Source organism: Malurus melanocephalus, unplaced genomic scaffold, assembly GCF_030028575.1.
Source record: "Malurus melanocephalus ecotype Western Australia unplaced genomic scaffold, MMel_1.1 scaffold_382, whole genome shotgun sequence".
NCBI classification, from domain to species: Eukaryota; Metazoa; Chordata; class Aves; order Passeriformes; family Maluridae; genus Malurus; species Malurus melanocephalus.
This window is the reverse complement of record NW_026623614.1, coordinates 469,275-494,087: the sequence shown is the minus strand read 5'-3', so window position 1 is coordinate 494,087 and position 24,813 is coordinate 469,275. Positions and strand designations below refer to the sequence as shown.

Below are 24,813 nucleotides of genomic sequence, written 5' to 3'. Positions count from 1 at the left end.
AGCAGCCAGGACACACACAGAGCTGGCTTTGCCAAATCCACTCGGTGCTGGCTTTGGGGTGCTGAGCTCGCCTGCCTTCCAGATCCAGGGCTGGCCTGATGAAAGGAAATGGGTGGAAATAATAGGCTTAGGCTTTTGTAAGGCCCTGAACTCGGTGTAATGTTTTATCTYGGCTGATTAATGACATCTAAGCATTATCGATGAAGCACATGTTTAAATGGATTAAGAAATCACTAACTGGCAGATCTCAAAGGATAGTCATTAGGGAGTAATCAGCAGTGCTGGTATTTTTAGAGGRAATGCAGGGGCCTGGGTGCTTGGCCTGATGCTGTTCAGTTGAGGCATTTGAAGTTCTTAAAAAGTCACTGTTAATAATCTTTGCTGATGGCACAAAAATGGGGCGAGCAGCTAAAAAAAGGAAGAACTGGGACAAATGGAGAATARCTGGAGTGGTTTGGTGACTTCCCAAGCATGGATTTGAGAGCWGTGAAAGTCAATGGGTGCAGGTTTTGGTGGCCAGTGGCATCCTGAGGGGAGGGGCAGCACTTTGGGGTTCATGGTCCCTTTTTGGGGGGCTGTGGTCCCCAGCAGCCCCTGGCAATGTGTGCCTCGCCTGTTGTGAGAGAAATCTCATCAAACCCACAATGGCTTTGTAATAAGTTTTTCAAATTGGTTGCTGCTACAGGGTAACCTTTAGACGACTGGTATTTAACCTTGTATATCACTSTGAGCTTTTGAATGAATTTAGCTTAATAAAGGTGCCTTATTAAATTACGAGGCTGTTTTTTTTAAGCAGGGTAGGAAATAGCCGTGGGTTGTTGGGTCTAATTGGCTGCCATGGAGCAGGCAGGGCCTGGGCTGCACAGTTGTTTTGTTTTTGTGTGATGTGAAGATCCAGTGGTGTGATCCTGTGAGTTCCAAGCTGAGGATTTTGGGGTTCTGGGATGCCCTTGGTGGTGAAGCTGCTGTTTCTCACCTGGTGCCCCAAGATGGTGATCACCCCACGTTTCAGAGCCTCAGGCAGCTCTGCTGGGATGTGTCCCTCCTAACAGGGCAGTGGCAAAGGCTCTGCAGCCCTGGAACCATCAGAGCTGTGTCCATGTGCTCTGTTAAATGTCAGGAGTGTGCTCGGGGTCCCGTGGTGCTCRGCATTTCACTGCCAGTCCATAATCTGCAGGAAATACACTGACTGKGGGAGGCTGCCTGTGAGCACTGGAAGGAGAGTTTAAAACTGTCTAAAGGCACGTCCTTAAACAAAAGGGAAAAAACACCCCGCTGCTCCTCCAGATTGTTGGGTGAAAGATTTTTCTGCATGGCATGAGCCTAATTGGAGTGTCCACCCATCCCTCTGAATCCTTCAGGGGAAGATTTTCCCAAGTGTTCCCAGTTATTCCCAGCATGCTGTCAGCCCTTTGCTGTGCTAACTCATGGGGAAGCTCTTGGCAAATGCAGGTACATGTTCTGATAAACCCAAATTCCCATTGCAGGTGACACATGGACATTTCCTGGATCCCTGGGCTGAACTCRTTCTGCTGTGCTCCTTGTGCAGCCCTTGTGCCCCTCCAGGGCATTTCCAGCAYTCCAAAGCCACCCCATTTCCCGTGGGATTGGGACCTGTCCCCTTGGCCAGTGACACCCAAAACTCTGCTGTCCCACAGGGATGCTGCTCCCCCATCCCACAGGGACACCCCAGTTCCAGAGCTGCAAGCAGCATCTGCAGCAGGGATTAGCTGATGAAATGTTGTGGTAGAGTCATCTCGGGAGAGGATTTACTTGTGTAGCTTATTCCATTACTGAAAATTATGAGAGTTTAAATTGGTTAAATCCTGACACGCAGGTTTTTTTTTCTAATCTCTATTATTCCATAGGAGGCATGTTAATGAGTTAAACACAGTTAATAAAATGCAGCCAGCCAATATTTTGGGTAGCAGTTACTCTCAAAGGAAATAGAAACATTTAAATGGTTTCAACCTTTATGCATACTGATTTTTTTTCCTTCCTTTGTTCCTTACAGTTGAGTAAATTCCTGAAAAATATCTAYGGCTTAATGGCACTTGTAGCCTTGAATTGATTTCCTGCACTGATAATGTTTTAGCTACAGCTCAGATTGCGTTTTTAATCTCTGTTTCAGTCATGGAAGGTAATGAATTTTTTAATTGTGGACTCTAGGTTTGTGGTTTGGCTCTTTTTTTCCTGCAGGGTCRTACTGAAGTGTTTTTGAGTTGGCGCCCTAACTATCCATGCTTTAATTCCCTGTTTATTGTAGGATTTAGAGGAGCTTCATCTGGACAAAACACAACCTGCTGTTGTTTCCACAGAGGCAGAGGTGGCTGTGCCTCTGTTTGTGTCTCTAACAAACATTTCTTGTCCAGCCCAGCACGATAGCACTCGTGGGCTCAGGGTGCTGTGTGCAGGAATCGCTGASACACCACAAAACCCATCAATTCTGGCACCACGGGTCTCTCCAGCCTCCCCTCGGYGTGAAGGCAATGAGTTCCTTTTAGCTGGAGCGAGCAGAGAGATGATGTGCACAGCAGAAAGCCCTTGCTGGGATTCCTGGTGCTGGAATGGGATTTGTGGGGCCGCTTGCTGCTCCTGCTGCTGGCACCGAGCGGGCACGGGGAGCGGCCGGAGGGCACCAGGGGCTCACAGAGCCGTGTTTTGTGTCTGCAGATAAGCCTCAAGTGCGAGTTTCTCAGAATTACCCCTTGCAAGGCCTGACGAGAGAAGGGGAGCCGCTGGAGCTGACCTGCACAGCCTTTGGAAAGCCACAGTAAGTTGGACCTTCCCGGGGTGGCCGGTGGCGATGGGCACTGCGTGGTCACTGTTCCTGTGGCCATTCTCTGCTGKGAAGGCAATGCCCAGGGTGAGGGAGGGAGCTGCTTCCTGCACCCAAACTCCTGCTGGTCACTGAGCACATCAGGTTTGATTTGGGTTTGTTCCTCTGCAGCTCATGGCCAAGGGATTTCCCTGGAAGAGCTCCTGGAGAGCTCCTCCCTTCCACCCTGCWGCAGCCTCTGAGTGCAGAGGGGAAACGCTCCCAACTGGGCACCTCTTCCCCAGGGAATGGCTTGGGGGGCATTAATCTGCAATGAATTGGGTTTGATTAATCTGCAAAAGCGAGGCCAGGGGCTGCAGTGGTGGCCCAAGGAGGTGCTGCTGCCCTGAGCACTGGGGACGGGGGTGGATCCCCAGGTAAGATCCCCATCCCATCCCTCTGCTCCCACTGACTGTGTGATGGTTTTCCTCCCTCTTGGTGCCCCGTGTGGTTTTTATAGAATGCCAGTTTTATTCTCTCTCCTCTTCTTGCCAAGCCCTTGAGGCTTTCTTAGGCAGTTGAAGAAATTTATGCATCAGGAAAATCCTGGCAAGGGAGGGTAGATTTTCTCTCACTWTCATTGCTGTTCTAATTTAAGTTTTGTCGGCTTTATTTTTTTTTTTAAATACTTTCTCTTCCACTCGGATTTATGGCTGTCAAGTATTTACTATCCTTCTTTATTTTCATCACGTCCATAAGATTTGTGCAAACATCCCTGAGATCTGTCAGTGCCTCCTTGGTGGCGTGGGGAGCTGGAGCCGGTCCAGCTCGGCGGCGTGGGCAGGGCGGGCACCCCGCACCAAGGAGCTCAGGCTCATCCTCCCCTCTAGCCTGCATCCTTTCCACAGTATTTCCTTGATTCCCATAGTGTTTGCTCGATTCCCAGATCCTCCCTCTGGGCACGAGGCCAATCCCTCCCCGCAGATCAGAGCCTGGCGCGTCCCTGCTGAATTCCATCCTGAGCTGTTGCTGCTCAGAGCTGCCCAGCCCCTCTGCATCCCCCACTCCCTGCAGAGCCTCCCCTTTGCAATCAGTGGCACTCTAATCAGCAGGCTTCTCTACATTTTTTCCTTGCAGGCTATGAGTAAGACATTGCCACGTTAAATAGGACAGACACATCTCTCTGGCAGCTTGTGCTGCGTGTTGTGGGATGCTGCTGATGTGCTGGGAATTGGCTTCTCTAGGTCACCTCACCTGGGTCTCCCAAAGCTCAGAAAATGCACTGTAAAATAATGGGCTGGGTTTAGCTCCATTTTTTTAAGGCAAAGAGGTTTCATGAAATCTTTTGCAGAGGTTTTAGATGAAGGGAGAGGTTTCTCCAGTTCAGCAAAATAATTTCTCTGCAAAATTCGGCAACATAAATATTGGGGGAAGGAAGCTCAGAGGGGAAAAAGACCAGAGAGGAGAAAATTCTATTTGAAATCAGTACAGAAAGATTAGACACAACCCCCTAAGACTGACAGCAGTGGGAAGATGCTGAACTGGTCACTTGTGGGCATCCAGGGACAAACTTTGAGCAGTGGCTGCTGTGTCGGGTACAGCTGGGGAACCTGGGGACTCCAAGGCACAAAGAGCCCTTTGAAAACTGTGGACAGGAGCATTCAAACCCTTAAAATTGCATCTCAGGAGCTTCTGCTGCCCACGCTTGTGTGCCAATGGTGTGGCAGTGAGTGGCACAGAGGTGTCCAGCACCACAGCCAGTGCCCAGCTGAGTTCTCYTGGTGCTGGACCCATCCAGTGGCATCAGGAGCTTCTGCATCATGGAATCATCACCATTTGCACCCAGGGAAAATCTGAGCTGTGGGATTCCTCTGGCAACATGGGGTYCCTCTTGTCAGCCTTGGAGCAGGCAGGCTGAGGGATCTCTGCTGCAGGAAACTCCCCTTTGAGAGCTCCCTCCTGAGTGGGATGAAAGATGCTGTGATTTTCTTGCTGGGAAAGAGCTGCTCAAAGATGTCATAATAATAATAGATGTTAAAAACCCCCACAAACTCAGAATACCCCCCAGGCCCGTGAGTGCTCCCAGCTCTGTCAAACCAGGCTCATTTCATTCCCTGAACCATGGGTTGTGTCAGTGCCGGGGTTTGGGGACAGGAGAAGGGCTGGARCCCCTGAGTGCAGGGCACAGCTCCCACTGAGGTCACAGCTCCATGGCATCTCGTGCAAGGGTTCAAATGTGACAAAACTGTGCTTGTTCTGCTGTCCAGCTCTGCCCTCAGAGCACCCCGTGGATGAACACAGAGTCTGTAGCCGCAGAGCTTTCAGGTTTGCTGAGTAAGCGAATGATTAACCACTAATGAACTTTCTTCCTGCTTGCATTAGTGCTTTCAGAAAATTTAAGCTCTGGATACAGTTTCCTGTTGGGTTAAAATAAATTTAAATTGAGGAAGCCTGACAGCATCTGGGCTTTGAGTAGTGCAAAAAAAAGTATGTGTTGTTTCTTTACAGTTTTTCTTGGTTTGGGCTTTCTGTCTGTGGATGAACTTTTGAAGATGCCATCTTGACCATAGGAAAATAGTAATGTGACTGTTTCTTTTTCTCCCTCCTCTGTAGGCCTACGGACATGAGGTGGTTAAGAGTAGATGATGAGATGCCTCAACACGTTGTAGTGTCTGGTTCAAACCTTCTCATTAGTAACCTAAACAAAACAGATAATGGTACATACCGCTGTGAGGCTTCCAACGCGGTGGGGAAATCACATGCGGATTACATGCTGTTTGTATACGGTACGTGAGAAAAACCACCGTTCTTCTAGACTCATTTACACCTAATTGCACCATGCCCTGCTCGGAAAGAAAGCTGGGACAGAACTTAACGTTTGCTTGATGCCAGATTTGCAGGCAGCTGCTGACGCCCCCGACGCTGTGCTGGGCTGGGGTAGGGGCTGGGAAATGCTGGGGGTGTYGGGGTCTCGGGGTGCTCGTGGGGCACAGAGCTCCCACCCCACTGCAGGKGAACACTGAGCAAAAGTCAGAGCAGGGGCACGGGGAGAACTGTGCTGTTCTCCTCCACTTCTCCAATGATTCCTTCTCCTTTTGGTAACACCTCCTGCAGTGGCCTGAGCAATGGGCCRGGGGTCCCGAGGTTTCCATGAGCAGTTAATCAGCCAGATCCCAGACAATTACAGACCAGGAAATAAAGCGGAGCAATGAGATGCCTTAAGCCTGTCTGTGCAGCTGGGCAGACACTAAAACATGCCTCAGCATCTTTCAAAGTGCTATTAAGGACCTGCTTTAATTCTTTATTTCCTCTGCATTACTTTGGCATTGCTGTGACCCTCGTGCTCCTGCCATSAGGATTTGGTGCAGTGGAGATTCAGGAGGCACTTGCAGAGCGATCCCCAGGTTAATSATGAGCAGTTCCTTGGGCTGCAGTTTAAACTTCCTCTGTTGAGAGCGGTTTTGTGTGGCTGGGCTGAGCTCGTGGTGGGTCTTGGTCTTTTCCAAGCTGAASGATGCTGTGGTTCCACTCAGAYGGGATGGAARGTTGGTTTGAGGTTTGCTCCAAGCAACACTCACCTGAAGCTCTGCAGTCTGAGCTCTCTGGTAGTTGCTCTGACACAGTCAAAAAGTRGAGAACCTCCCATAGCTCTCCAAATGCCACCTCTACAGGATGATTTTAAGCCCAGTCTCAGAAACTTGCCCAAAGACTGAAGTTAGCCTCAGCTTTGAGCTTATGCAAAACCCATGTATCCCATCATTTGGGTAGTTTTCCTAGTGCCTCTCACTCCACGAGACTCCAGTTCACAAAATGAAGTCAGACAGACATTTATGATTGGTAATTTGCATGCTCACAATATAAAAACTCCACTTGTTTAGGTCAGTGTTTGAACCAGTGTTGCAGAGAGCAAAGCAGCTGGAGCAGGGCACGGGCMGTTCCCTGTGCTGCTGCCATAAATCAGTGTAGGATGGAGATTTCTCTCCTTGTGTGGTTCTGTGTTCCCATCCTGGGCCAAGGCAGGGCTGGGGGAGCCTCCCCAGCATCACTGGCCTGAGGTTTAGAGCTCCTGGGAGCTCTCACTGWTAATTACTCTGCATTTTGGATGAACAGACAGCACAGGACTTCCTCAGGGCTGCTCCCTCTCGGGATTAAATCCMCAGGAGGAGACCCAGGATAGCATTTGGAAGGAGATGCAGGTTCCCAGGGGATGGAGAGCTGTGGGTTCCAGTTTAGGGATCTGGGAGATGCATTACCCATGTAGGGGAGGGGTGCTTGTGGCAGAGAAGGGTTTTATACCCCTTCATCTCCAGTTCCTGCACCTTTGGGAGCATCCCTCTGGGCTCTGCTCCCTGCACATAAGGAATCGATTTAGCAGGGAGAAGCCCAGAGTGGGGAGGGAGTGCTTGGGCTGTGGCACCATGTGAAGGCTCAGGGACAGAGCCCCTGGAGCAGCTGCTGAGGGATGTTCAGTGAGGTCTGACCCTGCTCTGTGCTGGAGCTCTGACCCTGCTCTGTGCTGGAGCTCTGACACCTCTGCTCTGTGCTGGAGCTCTGACACCTCTGCTCTGGGGCTCCTTTCCCCACCAAAATCTGCCCATTCCAGCAGCACTGGGGCTGTGTCTGTGGGCACACAGAGCCCTGGAGGATGTGCTGTGCTGTCCTGGCTGTTCACACTGCAGAGCTCTCAGCCGTGCCAGGCAGGGAACTGGGGCTGCAGACACCGAGCAGGGGCTGGCACAGCTCCAGGAGAAACAGCTTTGGGCAGTGCCATTCCAGAGGGGCATTTCTGCAGGACCAGGGGTGATGAGGCTGAGCTGTGCCATTCCAAAGGGGCATTTCTGCAGGACCAGGGGTGATGAGGCTGAGCTGTGCCATTCCAGAGGGGCATTTCTGCAGGACCAGGGGTGATGAGGCTGAGCCCAGCACCTCCCCAGCTGCCCACTGGCATGGGGATGGATAATCACATCGATGTGCAGTGAGAACCTGTTCATTTCCAAAATTCATTGCTGCTTTTTCTCCCCATGGCATAGGCAGATACACGGCTGGACACTTGCAGCTCCGTTAGCACACCGGGGTTTTTGTGTTTTTCTGTCACTGCCAGGCCCATGGGTGTGAGGGGGCCATTCCCAGATGTTGTGCACAGCTGGAGGGTCCCCAGTGCTCCCAGGGAGGATTTGTGGGTCAGGGAGGAGTGAGGAGCACAAAGGGATCCTTGGGGTGCAGGRGAAGGACAGCGACTGCTCAGAACACAGAGAACTATGAGGGGATGGTCCTTAACTTTTGGGAAGTTGGATGGAACAGAATAAAAGTGCAGTATATAATTAAAGTTCAGATATCTTAATTAGGGGATCCAAGGGAGCTGGCTCGGAGATAAAAGAGCAGCAGATGTGTTAGTGAGGAGCAGCTGACGTGCTACGGAGGAAACCTGAAATCAAAAGCCCATGAAAGGTTTCATGCTCTATTATTGCYGAACGAATTTGAGTTCAAAGTCTTTCCGACTACTTAGCGCATTCAGTTTGATCATCTGGGCATTGATACATATTTTTTCTTTTACATCTTCTCATATCTACCTTCTCCTGCCCGATAGTTTTGATAAGGATGTGCCTSTGTGTGTAACATCAATCCCGTGACAAGCAGCAGGATTTGAATCTCAACAGGTCCAGTCCATCTGAGAAATGGTCACAGAGAGAAACATCTCATTAACGATGCCCTGGCAGCAAAAACAAGAGAGTGCAACTGAAACTGTCAGAAAAATATTGACTTTTTTTTATTTAATTGAAAGATCTTGGTGGAATTCCTCATACCTGGAAATTGATATTCAGCAATGATGTTGTCATTTCTCTGCATTCGTTACCATCTTTGAAGCAGTTTTGAACATCCTGCTGCCGTGTGTTTATAGGGGAATAGCAGTGAGTTTAGGGCCCTGGGAAGGCAGTGAGATCTGTTCATTGCTGTTAATGCTCAGGCTGTGAGCACAGCAGGAGCCTCACACAACCCTCCCACCTGGATTTGCMAATGTGTCCATAGACACCCACCAAAGCACCACCGTGTCTCTCCTTGTATGTGCAAATGGTCTTTTGTTGTGGAAAGCGTGCAGTTGATTTTCCTTATGCCTCTCCCATTCCATTCCTCTCTCTCATTGACTAATTTGTGCTGGGTTTTATTTATTTTTTTTAGCACTGTAGAAGGCAGAAGGTGGGGAGAGTTTGGGGCCAGGTTCTCCAGCCGTGGTGAGTGTGGGTGGAGGATCTGACCCCTCTGTCCCTGCTGAGCTCTGCCTGGGGTTTAGCCAGGACAGGCCCTGCTTCTTTGCGTCCTTGTTTTCCTCTGATCACTATTGACCGCTGTTGTGTTCTGCTTGTTTTTTTTCTTAATTTGCTTTTTTATTATTTTCCTTTTTTATATTTTATCCAGATCCCCCCACAACTATCCCTCCTCCCACAACAACCACCACCACTACCACCACCATCCCTACCACCATCACAGGTATGGTACCTTCATAACCATTGGAAATGTCCTGAATGTTTATTGTCTTTTATGTATATAAGCAGAGCATGAAGCCTGGGGAAAAACAACAAACCAATCACTTGCAGTATTTTTTTTTTTTCCTCAAATACACCCACCCACCACACGAGCCCTGGTGTGGCAGCTCGGGTGTGGRTGTTCCTGAAAAGAGGAATTGTCACGGCAGGAAAAGTGATTAATTCAGTTACTGGTGGCCAATAGTGGGTACCTCAGACACAGGATGCAATCAGCCTTAGAGCTCTCTTAGCACGGGCAGTCGTTTCAGCTCCATCCCTCAGTATCCATTTCTGAGCAATTTGTAGCAGGAAGTTTGGTCTTTGGCAATTTYATTTGCCTGGTGTGGCTCGAGGTGCTTTTTCTCATGCCGAGGTGTTGGTCTTTCTCTGTGATGAGCTTCTTCCTCACTCTTCCAGAAAAGGGAATTCCACCAGTGGTTTTTRTTGAGTGAATGCCATCCATAGGCCCTTCTTGAGGAGCTGCCTTTCAGCTTGTGRGATTTTCCCTGTCTTGCCAGAAAAGATGAATAAAAACAACCAGCAAGATCATGCCACCTCTCTCTGACACATCCTCATACCTCCTCMCAGACCTGACTCATCAGGAAAACCTTCTGATTTATTTGTAACCATCCGCATTSTCATTTCTCTGACCTTTCCTATTCCAACCGCTGCTTTTGCTTTTGCTTGCTGCTTTTTGTGGGTTTGGTTTTGTTTTTTTTTTTTTAAGGCAGAGGTGACAAACRGCAGGTGAGGATGGACCATTGAATAGCTAATGGCACAACGTTTACTGTGGCTGTAAACCACCCCTTGTGTAAATGCCTTCACGTTTTATTTGGTTTTATTTGCTTTTACGACGCTGCTCCGCTGACTCTCACCATCCTGCCCAGGGCGTTTCGTGGCTTCTTTTCCTCTCGAGGTTTTTCCCAGCCCAGCCAGGCACGGACAAGCCTTGGTGCCAACGTGCCTTAACCCTGGCAGCCTCGTGTGCTCTGCTTCCTCCTGCAGGTGCTTTCTGACCAACCCAGCGATGCTCTGCTGTCAACACTCTCCCACTTTCTGTGCTTTTGGTTTCTAGACYTAACCCACTTCTGTTTCAGAGGAGGTTTGAAGCTTTCTCAGAGCCTCCCTGAGAGCTGTTTGCAGAGGAGCTCGGTGCTGTGTCCGTGCTGTCCGTGGATGTGCTCACAGCTTGCTTTGTTTGACGGTAATTCGGTGAATTTTGGAAGGGTAAAGGGAACAATGTGTCTKGATGCTTGGATAACCTCTTCAGTTAATTCTGCAAACGTTCCTGAGGTCCTTTCTGTGGAGCTGGGTTGTTATCAGCTGTCATGAAGGGATTGCCCCTCCAAGCCTGCRCTGTCCCTGTCCCCAGTGCCGTGTGGGGCTCCAGGGATGGTTCCWGTTCCCAGAAAGAGCAGCTTGGCTCTCTGCTCTCCTCCCAGCTTGGCTGGGGATGCTCAGCAGCCTCTGGGTTCTCCTCCTCATAATTTCCAGCTTTTTCATATTAAAAGTAGGAAGGAGAGGGGAGGTTCTTGCAGTGGTGTGGTTCTCCTGGTCCCTGTGAGGAGCACGGGGCTGCCCAGCATCGCTCACTCCCCTTTGTTTGCAGTGCTGGAGGATCCCAGACCCTGCTGGCAGAACCCACTGAGTCTCCATCACCTCCCTGATGCTTTTCTGTGTTGGCTTTGAAATGCTGAGGAGGGATGTAATGAAAATATGATATTGCTCCCTGATTCCAGCAGTTCCTGCTTGTGATCTGTCAGAAGAAGATTCGTTAACGCTGATAAGAGAAACCTTTATTTTCTTCCCTGGCATTGACTCTTCCTGATCTGCGTCTCCCCATGCTCTGCCCGTGAGTTCAGTGTGCTTTTCCCACGCAGAGCAGCTGAGGCCTCTCCTCCCTCTGTCGTGTGTGCCCTCTCCAGTCCCTGCTCAGGAGCACCAACTGCTGCCCTCCAAKAGTTAAGAGACTTTGTGGCTGGAAAAAAATAGGACAAATTAACATAATCTCTAAAATTACAYAGCAGAGTAGTGTTGGAACACTTCTCAAAGCTGAGGGAGACACCTGATACTTTAATTCCCATCCTCATCCAAATGCTGCAGCGTTGTTCCTGTCTGACAGGAGCAGTGGGAGCCACTGGGGTGTTCCCTGAGCTGCTGGCAGCTGGAGCCAGCCCAGTGAAATCCAGGCCTTAGGATGARGTGGGCTTGAAATGTTTAATTTTTCTTTTTTTCCCCTACTTCGAGAATAACCCTGACCTAGTCCGTGTCCCCTGGAACCATGGAGTAATTCTGAAAAACAATTGCCTGGCTTTAATTGAATAAAACATGGGGAGAGAGGGTGCACTGAAGCAGTTTCTAGCAGGTGACCCTAGAAAAGTCTGCCCTTGGAGTTGTCCTTTTGATTTATTAGTTCAGGGAGTTTCTGGGAGRGCTCTCACAGAGCTGACCCGATGCTTTCTCCAGGGAAGGGCAAGCTGAGCACTGGTGAAGCTTCCAAACACCACGACCTTTAGAGCTCTCCCTCTGTCACTTCAGGGCAGGTGCTTGAAAAGATTTCCTGCGTGACAGTTTGATCTTTTCCACGTATCCTCCAAGAGCATTGATATTCTGGCCATCCTGTGGYGTTTCAGCCGTTATCGCTGCCGAGCCCTTTTTTTATCAGTGAAATTGTCCTTGTGGCTTTCTTCATTAAGATGTACAATCCGATACAGCCCAGCAAACGGCATCATTTGAATTACCCTGGAGTCGCTCCTTGAAATGCTGGGCTTGGACAGCTSTTGTTTCCTGGGAGATAAAGCTCCTTAATCACAGCCCAGTGCTTGTTTGGGGCCACGTTTGCCTGCTGTTCCCAGTTCCCAGTTCCCATTTCCCAGTTCCCAGCGTCCTCACTGCGCCGGTGCTTCGGGATATCCACTTCCTGGGATCCACCTTTTGGGATATCCCTCAGGATCCACCTCCTGGGATCCCCCTCTCAGGATCCATCTCTCAGGATTCCCCCATCCAGGATTCCCCTCCCAGGATCCCCTTCCCAGATTCTCCCTCCAGAATCCCAATCCCAGGATCCCACTCCCAGGTTCTCCCACCCAGGATCCACTTCTTGGGATCCCCCTCCCATGTTCCCCCTCTCAAGATTCCCCCTCTCAGGATCCCCTTCCCAAGATCCCACTCCCACTATCCCAGGATYCACTKCTTGGGATCCCTCTCCYGGTTTCCCCGTCCCAGGATCCCGATCCCAATATCCCCCTCCCAAGATCCACAGCCTCACTGACACCTCCAGATCTGCTGTCCCACCCTCCCTCCACAGCTGCAATCACACTGGTGGTGTCCTGGCAGTGGTTTTGGTCCCCAAAGAGGTTTTGGTCCCCTCTTTTGTCCCCTGGGGTGACACGTGCAGGTTTCCAGCGTTGCCAGCCCTTTGCAGCAGCATTAGCAAGCAGGTTGGGGGCTCCTGATGACCCCCCTGGAATGCCCTTTTAGGGTGTATWTTAAACCCCACTGATCCATGGAGTAGCAGGGGTGGGTGTGTGGATGTTGAGTGTGTGTGGGTGTTTCTGTACCATTGCAGGCTGTGCTTTTTCACTCGAGAATTCCCAGAGATGCTTCAACCCCCTCAGTGAACGCATCTGGAAACAGCTCTGAGCTCCTTCCTGAGGCTCAGGATTTGTGCCAGCAGCAAACTCTGTTTGGTTTGGATTTGTAGGAGCCCAAAACAGGAGCAGAGTTGGTGCTGAGTTGGAATATCAGCTTTGAGCAGGGTCACAGTGCCAGGCACTGTCTCCTTTAGGAARCACATTCAGTGTCATCCCAGGTGCCTTAAAAATAATAGCATATAGAAATGTGAACTTCATGAGCAAAAATAGCRTTGCAGGTTTTCAGAGCATTTCACRTGCCAGAAAACTTCCTCAAAACAGGAAAAATTATGATTTTATCCTCAGGAGTTTGTCTCTTCCTGGTTACAGCTGGCGGTGTCAAAAACTGCAGTTGCAGGGGGTTTATTCCAACAGGTCAGGGTTAGGATTAGGGTTAGGATCAGGGTTAGGGTTAGGCATTCCCAGTCTGCTCTCAAGGTATGACATGTTCAGGTGTTTGATGCCTCCRTGCAGGGACGCAGCCCAGGGATTTGTTCCCCCAAATTATACATTATTTAACTTTTACTTTCTGTTGAAGGTTCTGCCTGTCCCTGGTAAAATGTCAGGTTAATTTAAAAATGATTCCACACTTTTCTGACATTTTCATCCAGARTGTGTCTGCATTCAGAGGGCTAAAGGCAGAGCTGACAGGCCTGGGACAAGAAATAAAACTCCGTGTTTTAGTCCCAGGTCCAGGCAGCAGCAAATGGGAGGTGTCAGAGCTGCCCTTTGGTGACACTGCCTAAGCACAGCACAAGCTGAGCACAAAGTGCAGGTGTGTGCAAGCTTGGGCATGAAATCAACCCCAAATCATCCCAAATCTCTGTGGAGAAATGTGCCAAAGCATGGCTGGGGCACCATGGTAATTTCAGACTGTTTTAGTTCTGATCACAGGCCGTGTCCGTGAAGATTGTGGTGATTTTTGTGAAATCTGCTCCACAAATCCAGCTGTTTCCAGTCCCTTTGTAGGACTGTCCATGAGCCCCAAGGACCTGAACAGAGCAGGAATCCATTTGCAGTGCCACAGGCTGTTCCTCAGGCTGTGTGCAGGAATTCACACTCGAATTGTACACCAGGAATGTACCCTGGTCAGTGCATGTGAAGGAGTCTGGAAAATCAGGAACAATAAGAGCTCCACACATCAGGGATCAGATTGGCTTTTGGTTTCASTTCAGAAAGCAATTTAAAAAGCAATATATTGAATGGATATCTATACTTGCTAAAGCCCCTTTAAATTTAAAAGACAGCAGCGTGTTTTGCCATTATTTTGTGGCTGTGGTGCTGTAATTCTGTGTGTGCTCCTCAGCCTCAGCACCAACCCCTGCGAGGCTGCAGCACTGCAGCTCCACCATTCAACCAGGGGAGTTTCATTTTGCTTCTGGGGTTTTAATATTCCTCCATCGTGCTGGTTCTGTTTCAGGCTGTGGGCTAATTAGGGCCGAGTTTAAAGGGCCCGGTCTGTCCCACTCTGCAAACAGTTTGAGGTTGGAGAGAATCCATTTGAGAAAASGAGGAGGCTCAGCCATGGAGCTCAGAACTCTCAGAGATGTTGCCACCATGCAGTAATTTTATAAATATGTGTGTGTAAATGTGTGTGTGCCCTCGTGTAGCTCCTAATGAGGTGGTGAGTGCCAGGAGCTTGGGTGGCATGAGTTATCTTTTGCGGTAGATATTTATTTTATATGGTCAGTGCTCCAGAGAAATCCCAATAAAGTGAAATTTCCAGCTTTCCTCCCTTGGGTACCTTCTGTAACTATAAACCAGGCTTTTGAGGAGTTTTGTACACAAAAATTGTGGAAGGCCTCCATGGCATTGTTCTGCTTTTCCTGAACAGCATATTTAGTTCTCTTCCTGATTGGCATTGGGAAGAGAAGCCTTGATATTAAGAGAGAAAATTCCACCCTGAGTTAAGTCTATTTGGTTATGTGATTTCTGTGTCCTCTTGGCTTTGCTGCACCTGGTGAAGCAGCCCCAATTCATCCCCAAATTTCCACAGTAAATGACAGATTCCAGCCGTGGGTGCTCACATGGATGCCCTGCACATGGATTGTTTGGCATCAGGATGGTGCTTTTTGGGATGGCAAAGCTTTCCTTGGCTTTGTTCAACATTGGTTATGTCAAGAATGTGTCAAAGATCTCTTATTGATCTGCATTTGAGGAGAAGAGCTGGTTTTTGTCCTGATCCCTGGGGTGCTCTGTGCCTGCTCTGACGTGGAGGTGTGACTGTTCTTGAGAGTGAAGGAGCTGGTGGCACACAGCCAGGGGGATTCAGGAAAACAGCTTCAAATTATCCAGAGCATGTAGGGTTATGGGTGTGTGAGGAGCAGCACTGCAGGGTCAGGATGGCCCTTGGAGGGTGAAAATGGACAGTGACAGGGTCGGGATGGCCTTTGGGGGTGAATAGGGACAGTGACAGGGCTGGGATGGCCTTTGGAGGGTGAAAATGGACAGTGACAGGGTCAGGATGGCCTTTGGAGGGTGAAAATGGACAGTGATGGGGTCAGAATGGCCTTTGGAGGGTGAAAATGGACAGTGACGGGGTCAGGATGGCCTTTGGGGGGTGAAAATGGACAGTGACGGGGTCAGGATGGCCTTTGGAGGATGAAGATGGACAGTGACGGGGTCAGGATGGCCCTTGGAGGGTGAAGAGGGACAGTGATGGGGTCGGGACACACCCGGAGTTCGAGGAATGCTCTGATTTGGTTCCAAAGGCCCCGGGATGGTTTTTCTCTCCCCTGCCCCACGATGCTGCAGTAGCACACCAATTTTGGGGTGCTCTTCTCTCCACACGAGGTTTYCACCCCGGATCTCTGTGTGCACAGCCCTTCACCCCAGCCCAGGCCGGGATGAGCAGCACTCCCCAGAGCTCACTCTAAACTTTAACCGGTCTGTGTTTCCTCTTGCAACCATCCAAACCATTTGCTAATCATAACTTTGTCATTCCAGCTGCAGCCAACATGTTGTTTGACGTGGATATTTGTTCGCACTTACAAGCGCTTGAGAAGTTTCTTTTGTGTAACCTGTTGGTCTCTGTCCCCAGACGGGGAAGCGAGATGCACTGTCCACTTTGCACTGGTTCTTGACTAATAATCTCTTCCAGCACATCAATACAAGTTTGCTTCCAGCAGATTTCTCTATTTAGTGTAAAAGCTGACRTAACTTTTTTTTATTTCAGGAAGACAGTAAATTGAGACTATTTATAGATGCCAAGATGCTATCTCAGGAATTRATACTCAGTTTTACAACCCCTTCTAAACAATGACTTTCCCCCCACCTCCACCACCATTTCCCCTTCCACCATTTGCTTGGTTAAAACGAGGCATCGTTTGGGGATTGCTGCCCAAAACCAAACCAAAGCCCTGCTCTTGGTCTCCCTTGGCTTTGGGAGGTTATTTTTGCAGCCCCAGAGCTCCCACAGGAGAACAAGAGCTGGGCTCCTYGAGGGTGCCTTAGATTTGGTTGCCAGGATGAGAACAGTCTATGTTGGCAGTGGAAACAGGCTAATGACAGCTTGATAATCTGTTATGCAAATCTTGGTGCAGTTTGTTAAACTGTGCAGGGTTTATTTGTTTTGCCTCCACAATTAAAGCATGTAGACCTTGTATCTGTAAGTATTGTGTATTCCTTGTATGATTCTTGTCTTTGCTGCTGCTTCAGGAACCCAGCCCTGGGCTGTCCTCAGCTAAATTGCAAAGAACAGCTCCTCCTTTTTCCACTGCTGCCTCTGCCCGTGCAGGGGACTGTCCCCAGGTTCTGTGCCAGCATGTCACCGAGGGGAACGCCGCTGGGAATTGTCTGTCCTTGCAAAACCCAAACTCCAGACTGGGCAAGGATCGCAGAGCAGCGCTGCTGTGCGCTCACTAACTCACTGTTCCTCACTCAAACACTGCCTGCTTTGGGCTGGGCTGAGCTGGGCTAAAGCTGGGCTGGGCTAAAGCCGGGCTGGGCTAAAGCTGAGCTGGGCCAAAGCCAGGCTAGGCTAAAGCTGGGCTGAGCTGGGCTAAAGCTGGGCTGGGCTAAAGCTGGGCTGAGCTGGGCTAAAGCCGGGCTAGGCTAAAGCTGGGCTGAGCTGGGCTAAAGCTGGGCTGGGCTAAAGCTGGACTGGGCCAAAGCTGGGCTGGGCTAAAGCTGGGCTGAGCTGGGCTAAAGCTGGGCTGGACTAAAGCCAGGCTGAGCTGGGCTAAAGCTGGGCTGGGCCAAAGCCGGGCTGGGCCAAAGCCGGGCTGGGCCAAAGCCAGGCAGTGCCAAAGCCGGGCTGTGCCAAAGCCGGGCTGGGCTAAAGCCGGGCTGGGCCAAAGCCGGGCTGGGCCCTCGATCCAGGATTTATTTCAGTGACACATGCAGAGCATCCAGCCCGCTCCAGCACTGATCCCTGTCACGGAATACCTGCCTCCAGAGGGAAACCAAACGGGTTCCAATAGCTGAACAAGGCAGTAAATTTGGGCAATGGGGTTAAATTTGGTTTAGCTCTATGGCTGGGGAGGAAATAAAGCTGTAGAAAAAGCYTTCAGTCTTTGAAAGTGCCTGTTGCAAACACCTGGAAGAGACAAAGCATCTCYCCATTGGCAAGGCAGCACCCTCCCAAGAAATTTCCAGTGGGATGTAGAGTCAGATTCAGACCAGCCAGCAAAAAAAAAAACATTCAGGATGTTTTAATTGCCCATAGCTGTTCAAGCAGGTACCTGCTGCAGCAAAGGGACTGGTAATGTTGGTCCACAATTGCCAGTTCTAGAACATATTTTATGCTGAAAGAAAGGTTCCTGATGCAGGTGATGGCTGGGAAGTGAGGAGGGGTGGGAGCAGGCTTTTCCTGGCCACAGGGCAGTGTTTGAGTGTGGAACAGCGACGTGCCACGCCTCGGCTCCTCGTCCTGCTCTGGAGCTTCTGTTTTGTCCCTGCCAACCAAATTGTTGGTGTCGGTGTTCTCTCCTGTCTCCTGTTCCCCTGACTTTGCAACCACCAGTAATTGTTCTGGCAAGGTCCTGGAAAAAGAGAAAAATTTACTGTTTTCCTCAGGCTCATAGCTTTTGAATTGGAGGCATGTCTTCTAAACAGTGCAACTCACTTCAAATGCTTTTTGCCTTTCATTTTATTATTGCTTGTCACGCAATGTTCTTTGAAAGCTTGCTCATATATTATCTGTTCCATTTTTTCCATTTTCCCTTTTTTTGCATGCTGTTCCTCCTGTTTCTTCCCTTCCTCCAATCCTCTGTTCCCGTGTGTAGACACAACGGCGACGACAGAACCGGCAGTTCACGGTTGGTATCACATTCCTGTTTCTCTTATTTCTCAGCGCTGCTGAGTGGCAAGACAAGCCTGGGAAGGGGAGCTCCAAAAGGGAACTGGAGTCTTCAAGGGAAAACCGTGTTTGGAGTGGACTCAGCTCATAAATACAASATGGGTTCTAAGGCTGGAAAGTCTGTGTGCTCCTGTCATTTCTGCTGGGAGTTTTGCAGTGATAATCCTGGGCCAGGCAAACCCAGGATGTGGCATCCAGGTCCAAGCAATGCCAAGTGATTCTGCACCCACTGAGTGAGACAGTCACTTCGCAAATGCAAAACGAAATTTTAATTTTTTTTTTAAATTTCTGAGCGTTTTTGTTGCATTTTGAGTTAGTTTTTCAGACAGGGCAGCACTGCAGATTCTGGGCTGCTCCACAGAGGAGCGCTCCCCTCCGAGGTCGGCAGTGAAGTTTGCGTTATTACACTGCAGAAGGAGATTGGGAAAACAAACAGCAACACTTTCCTCTCAGCATAGCAGTCTAGCAAAGTAACCCTTCTCATCTGCTCCAGGCAGTCTAGCTAACAGCTTGACAGCTTCCTGAGCTCCTCCATTCCCCGCGAGCCTACGTACGCGCTGCAGCCTGCGAGTTGAGCAGCCCAGTTTTTGGCACAAGCTCACTTTTTAGCTGAAGAAACCTCTAACAATTTTTAATTACAGCTACTCCATTTTGGACTTTGCTGTTCTAGTTGAAGTGTGATGAACTGACAGATTTTTTACTGACAGAAATGCCAGTCACAGAGCACCCCATTTTCCTGTCTGCTCCCCTTGGGAGGACAGAGGCTGAGTGAAGGATCATTCAGTGGCAGTGTCCCACATCAAATGATGGGGCTGGCACTTCTTGTCCCAAATAATTTATCTGCTTGGCTGCATTGTCSCACTTGGGGTAAAGGTGGGAAATCTTCAGGCACTCTGTGTTTTGTCAGTGTGACGATCTCCCTGTGTGTGTCAAAAGCAAACATTGCTAATTTTGTGGCTACACGTCTGTGGCTAAATATTGATCCCTAATTTGAAATGATCAGGTAGCCCTGATGGCAGCACAGCTGCCAACATCCTCTCTGGGTGTCGGTGCATCAGGACGAGCTCAGTGTAGCCGTGTGTTAGTCTGCAATGAGGACAAATGGGCAAATACTCAATGATGAGCCCTTAAAGCAGTTCCTGATGTCTCTCCTCCTTTTTCTTTGTTCTGGGGAAGCCATAAAAAGTCTGTTTTTAACTGGAGGGCCTCCTCCTCCATGGGAGGATCACTGCCAAGGACATGGCCAGCTGAAATGCCAACCCATCCCAGTCMAATGAGCTGCCACAAACTTTCCTGCCTTAAAACCAGCAGTTTGTCCCGAATTCCCCATGYTTGCCTTTATGGGGTGCTTTTCCCGTGAAGACTCTGGATTTCTTTCCAAGCTTGTGTTGCTGGAGTGTGTATGGAGTATACCAGGTGTTTCTGTATGTTGGCCATTTGTTCTTTCCGATGTCCGATGGGAGTGAGCATGTCTGTGAATGACTAGAAATGCATGGGCATGAATACAGCCAAATGGATTTTCTCCAAAAACGATTTAAAATGAATTGGGGGAAGAAAAAAGAAAACAAAGCAAACAAAAAAAAAACAACCAAACAAAACCAAAAACCAATCCATAAAAAAAAGAGCTTGCAAGCAAAGAAAATGGAATGTAAGGCCAGTGTGGAGCCACTTGAATCGGGGCAAGAGGGTTTTGAGCCATTTGAAGTTTTGGAGTGTATCCTAGAGGACTGGGGGGAAGGATCCTGTATGTGTGTGCATGTCCCAGAGCAGCCAGGCCCTGCCATTCCCGTTTCCCACGGAATGGAGTTGACGGCAGCGATGCATGAGTGACCTAACGCACGAACGTTGTGAACTCTTTTGTTGAAAAATGAGAGCTTAACTGTGAATTTTCTGATGCACTTTCTCCTTTCTCTGCACTGTTCATTGCCAGAGCTCCAATAACAGCATGGTCATGGCCGGCAGGAAGGCTTGTGCTTCCTCTGCACCCCACAAAGCCGGGCTTTTTCAGCTTCAGCCCTCGTCCCTCTTGGTGCCCCTGTGGGCTCAGGGTGCCCTGGGGCTGAAATCACAACAGGTCCCACAGTTTGAGCTGGAAACGGGCAGAGCTTGGTGGAGCTGGGAGATAACAGCCCGGAGTGTCTGCGCCACTCAGGCTGGGGACAGAGCGMTTTTTCTGCTGTGCTCTTTAAATTCTCCTGCCCTGCCCCTCTCCCCTCCAAAATCACTCACCAGTTTTTAATGTCCTGGCCCTGGTGCCCCTCGGTGGCCAGAGAGCTCAGCCCTGACGAGATGCTGGCCCTTGTGAAGACCCTCAGGTGAGACACCCAGCTCATCCTGCACAATCAGGATATCTCCAAACAGCCRTGACCTCAGACACACTGAGTTTTTATCCACTTTATTCCAAATTCAGCCCTTACCCTGCTGTGAGCAGAGAGCTTTAAGAGCTCAGAGTGATTCCCAGGATGTGGGCACTGCTCCTGTGCCCTGTCCATATCTGCCCAGCCATGGGGGCTCAGGGCTGCTCCCCACTCCCCAGTAAGGCAGGAATCAGACAATCTGCCTCACCACATGCACAATTTCTGCTCGTCCTCATGGAAAGGCAGGGTGAAAAAGCCTCCCCCAAATCTGGCAAAGCAGGATGCTTGGAGTGAAGGTTAAAATAAGGAAAACACCCCAATCACAAAGAGTGATAAGAAAATACTCGGCCCATAATGCAGCAGCTAAATTATTTTACAGGCTGGAAATTCTTCTTAAGGCCTGTGTGGGGTTTTAATTGTGTCCCTAGCAGGGTTTGGTACAAGAACAGCTAACACTGTTGTGTTACACTCTTGTTGCTTTCTCCAATAGTGTTCAGTCCCTGAAAATGAGTTTTCCTTGGCTGAATCCAAACCCAAAGCTTGGCCATGCCAGAGCAGCAGCCACTCGTGCACCTCCACAGAAAAAACCTCAGAGCTCTCTGCACTGCCATCATCGAGCAGCTCTGCCAGTCCAAGTGCCTCCTTCCCTCTTGGAAATGCCCTACTTTAAAGTGCAGCTGATGGTGAATCCATTGCTGGATGTGTTTTAGCGCTGCCGTCCTTGGGGCGGTTGAATAAAACATCAGAGCTGTGTCTGCGCTCACTGCGGCTCTGAGCAGCGCTGCATAAAACAGAATCCCTAATTGCTGATTTAGGGCTGAGATGGAGAGAAATCGGCTTTTCCCTAAAAACTGGATGGAGTCTGGGAGCCCCCAGAAACCTAAATATAGCCAGGGTGCCTGGTCCTGTGTGGATTTGCCATTTCCAGGGAAACTGAGCACAGGCAAAAGTTCCCTTTCTAAAAGGAGTGGCCGTAGACTTTGAGTTCATCTCAGAAGTGAAAAGAAGGGGCTTTAAGAGCCGATATGAAAGTTTAATGAGAAAAATCAAGAAGTGATTGAGCAGCTATTTAAATGCCTCACAACAGGTTTKAACACCGGCCAGTGGCATTTGTGAGTGTCCCAGGTGCAGGGAGAAACGGGATTGTGGAATTGTTGCAGATTTTCTTCTGAAGAGCGGGTTTTTTTTTGCTTCATAAAAAATGCAATATTGCCCTTTCTCATCAGTGAGAAAATACGGTTCCTTTAGAGGGAAAGGGAAAGCTCTACAGAAGCAATTTTAGAGAGAGAAAAGTTGAAGGAGTCCTCTGCCAAGTGCAGCTTTGCATGGCCAATGCTTCTGTGAGTCGATTGTTGTATTTATAGATCATTTATAGCAAAAAGGCTCCTGAAAAGGGCTCCCTGAACCTAAGAGTGGCACACAAACAAATTTCCTGCTATTAATCTAAATGCCTTCCCACTTCAGGAGGTAATTCCAACATAGCTTTCTGGTGATTTGATGTATTTAAAAACCAGCCACTGAAAATGAGTTCCATTTTTAAAAAGAGCAGTGTATATATATGAATATATGTATTTCTGCAGTGCACTGAGGGCAGTGTGCACTGACCATCCTGCACTCCAGCTTTGCTGTTTAAAGGCGGGCAGAGCTGGCACTCCCAGATCCCCAGTGCCCACAGATGTGGGATCTCTTCGTGGGATTTTTTTTTTTATTTGCTTTGGTGGCCAGCAGCAAGAGTGACYCCAGGAGACACTGCCCCAGCCCTGTTTCAGTAAATCAGGGTGACCCCTGGCACTGGCTCACCTGCTCCTGAGATGTTCACTCTGCCCTACAGACCCAGCACTGCCTCAAATCCCAAACCAAAAGCACTAAAGCTCTCACACCACAGCCACGAGGCTCCCTGGTTGCTTTCTGAGGCTTTTCCCATAAATCCATCCCATTTGGGCAGAYGAAAAAGAAGCCAGTTTGTCCCATAGTTTGGCAGAGGACACAGACTGCAAAGAGGCCGTGACATTCACTGCACAACGTTCACATTTCCTCACCAGTAAATGTCCACTTTGTCAACATGACCAAACCAATTGGATTGGGTGCAAAACTGGAAGKAAGTTTTCCATTGCTCTGTGTGTGCAGGACCAAAATCAGCCTGGGCTCRATTGGGCAATGGTGCCTGCAGTGCTGAAAGCAGAGTTTGGGGCTCTGCATGCTGTTATGAGTGAGTGGATTCACTGCCATGTCCGTGTGCCAACAGTGGAGAGCGAGGAGCGTTTCTGTCTGTGACAAAGGCCACCGTGGCACTCGTGTCACACGATGGCTCTGCCCACATGTGGGGCAGACAGTGGCAAGTGACTGATGCATTCTCTTTTTTCCCCCCCAAGAAATCCATCCTCAGTTCTTAAGTGTGTTGTTTTTGTCGCTTGAGAAACGCAGAGAAAAACGAGTTTGTTTTTACTTGTAAGGCTTTACTCAGTTGCCCAATTCGGCCGAGGAGCTGGACTATGGGGATCTCTCAGGTAAGGGCTAGTCTGTAGGAACCCCTGCTCTCCCTCGCTAGCCACTGGTTCCAGTCTGATTTCTGCATCTTGGCCGTGTTGCATTGTGCAGTCGCTGTGCTGCAGCCATCCCCTCCCACGCTCTCACAGTGCGCTCCTTTCTGTTGGGGTTTTCCTCCCTTTTTTTGGTTTTTTTTTGGTTTTTTTTTGGTTTTGGCACCCATTTCTGTGTGGCATCCTCAGACATGGGGCAGGAGGTGCAGGGCCCCGAGGCCACCCAGTGCAGTTCCCTCCTGGCTGGGGTTTTTTCAATGCTGATTTGGAGACCTTTGAGTTGAATCTTTGTAAATCATTTGACTCTGCCGTGTTGTGTCACACCCACCCCAAAACAGGCAGCCAGCACCAACCCTGGGCTGCTCAGGGATTCCTCATGGTACCAACACCAGACTGGGGCTGAAAAGGAGGTGSTTGTTTTTTGTTTTACCAGCGAGGCCAAAACAAGTAAATGGTTTTGAGCCTCTTTTTATCCTCACTGGACTGGAAGAGGCATAAATGCATCCTCGTGGCTGGTCCTTGGTAATGATGCTGATGGAGATTAAAGCATAACAGCCTCTTCAGCAGATGCATTCAAAGCAGGGCCCATACCAGTGGTACAAACCTAAATTTCTGTTTCTCATGTTTTTCTGTAGGAATCCACTTTTTTTGGGGTTTTTTTTTGCCCCCACCTGCAGAGCGTCCCTGCAGACTCCTGGTCCCTGCCAGGCCCTGTGGCTGCACATGCCACTCCAGTGCAGGGTGCACAGTCCTGGCTGTAGGATCTGTTTGTCCCCCAGGAAGAGCCCACCCCRGGGGCTTTGGGGCCCAGGGCTATTCCCATCAGGGGTTCCAGTATGGAGCACCAAAATAACCCCCAAAAACACCCCCCTAAGTCCTCTAAGTTCCCTGTCACCCAGTCAGAGCAGCAATGTCCCATCCCATAAGGCACTACAGGTGTGCTTTGCCATGGCCAGGAGCTCAGAAAGGATGGATTCATTCCAGATCTGTGCTCTGCAATCCTAACAATTCCTGTTACAGGCCCGGGAAAAATCCCATAGGTAAGATGTACCCGGGCTCTGGTAAATAACCCTGAGTGGATGGGTGAAATTGTTTTGTCTGATAAGTTTTTTTTTACTTTTTAAAATTCTACTTTTTAAGGAAAAATGCGCCTTTTGGTGAATGAAGAGAAGAACAGGGAGAAAGTCCTGTTGTTGTCCAAAATGGATGTGTGCTCCCCAACCTGTGCTGCCCAGAAGGGCTTGCACCTTTCCCASAGCACACAGCTCAGTTTTCCTTTTTCTGAATCTGGAACAGAAGCCAAAATTTCCCCAACCTTTACAGAACACAGYGCAGGCAAACCTGTCAAACACCCATTTTGGAGCATCTGATTTGGCTACTCATTTTTTTCCTGAAAATTTCAAGATTTTGCTTTTTGTTTCTCTACCTTACTCCTGCCTGCCCAAAGAGTTCTTGGTCAGGTGTGATCGGGATCATTCTGGGTCAGGTGTGGGGGAGGCCGTGGAGAGAGAGCCCCGTTCAGAATATCAGGAAATGGAAAGCAGGGTTCAGGGTGAGCACATTTGGGCTCTCGGATGGTGCTCGGGGTGAGCACATTTGGGCTCTCAGATGTCTGGGTGAGTGCTGGAGTTGAGCTCTCCATCAGGAACACCCTCCTCTCCATGGGGAGTGGGCACAGGGGAGCCCATGAGGGATGCAGGGCACTG

The 24,813-nt window shown here is 49.5% G+C and overlaps 1 protein-coding gene across 1 annotated transcript in view; it reads left to right on the top strand.

Moving 5' to 3' along the window:
- The window catches only part of CADM1 (cell adhesion molecule 1), a 133,999-nt gene that overhangs the window by 99,373 nt on the left and 9,813 nt on the right, over window positions 1–24,813 (top strand). Inside the window, exons 7-11 of the mRNA XM_057379026.1 lie at window positions 2,674–2,773; window positions 5,372–5,544; window positions 9,173–9,244; window positions 18,137–18,169; window positions 23,021–23,074. Coding sequence (XP_057235009.1) covers window positions 2,674–2,773; window positions 5,372–5,544; window positions 9,173–9,244; window positions 18,137–18,169; window positions 23,021–23,074 — 432 coding nt within the window. The remainder of the gene's footprint in view (window positions 1–2,673; window positions 2,774–5,371; window positions 5,545–9,172; window positions 9,245–18,136; window positions 18,170–23,020; window positions 23,075–24,813) is intronic.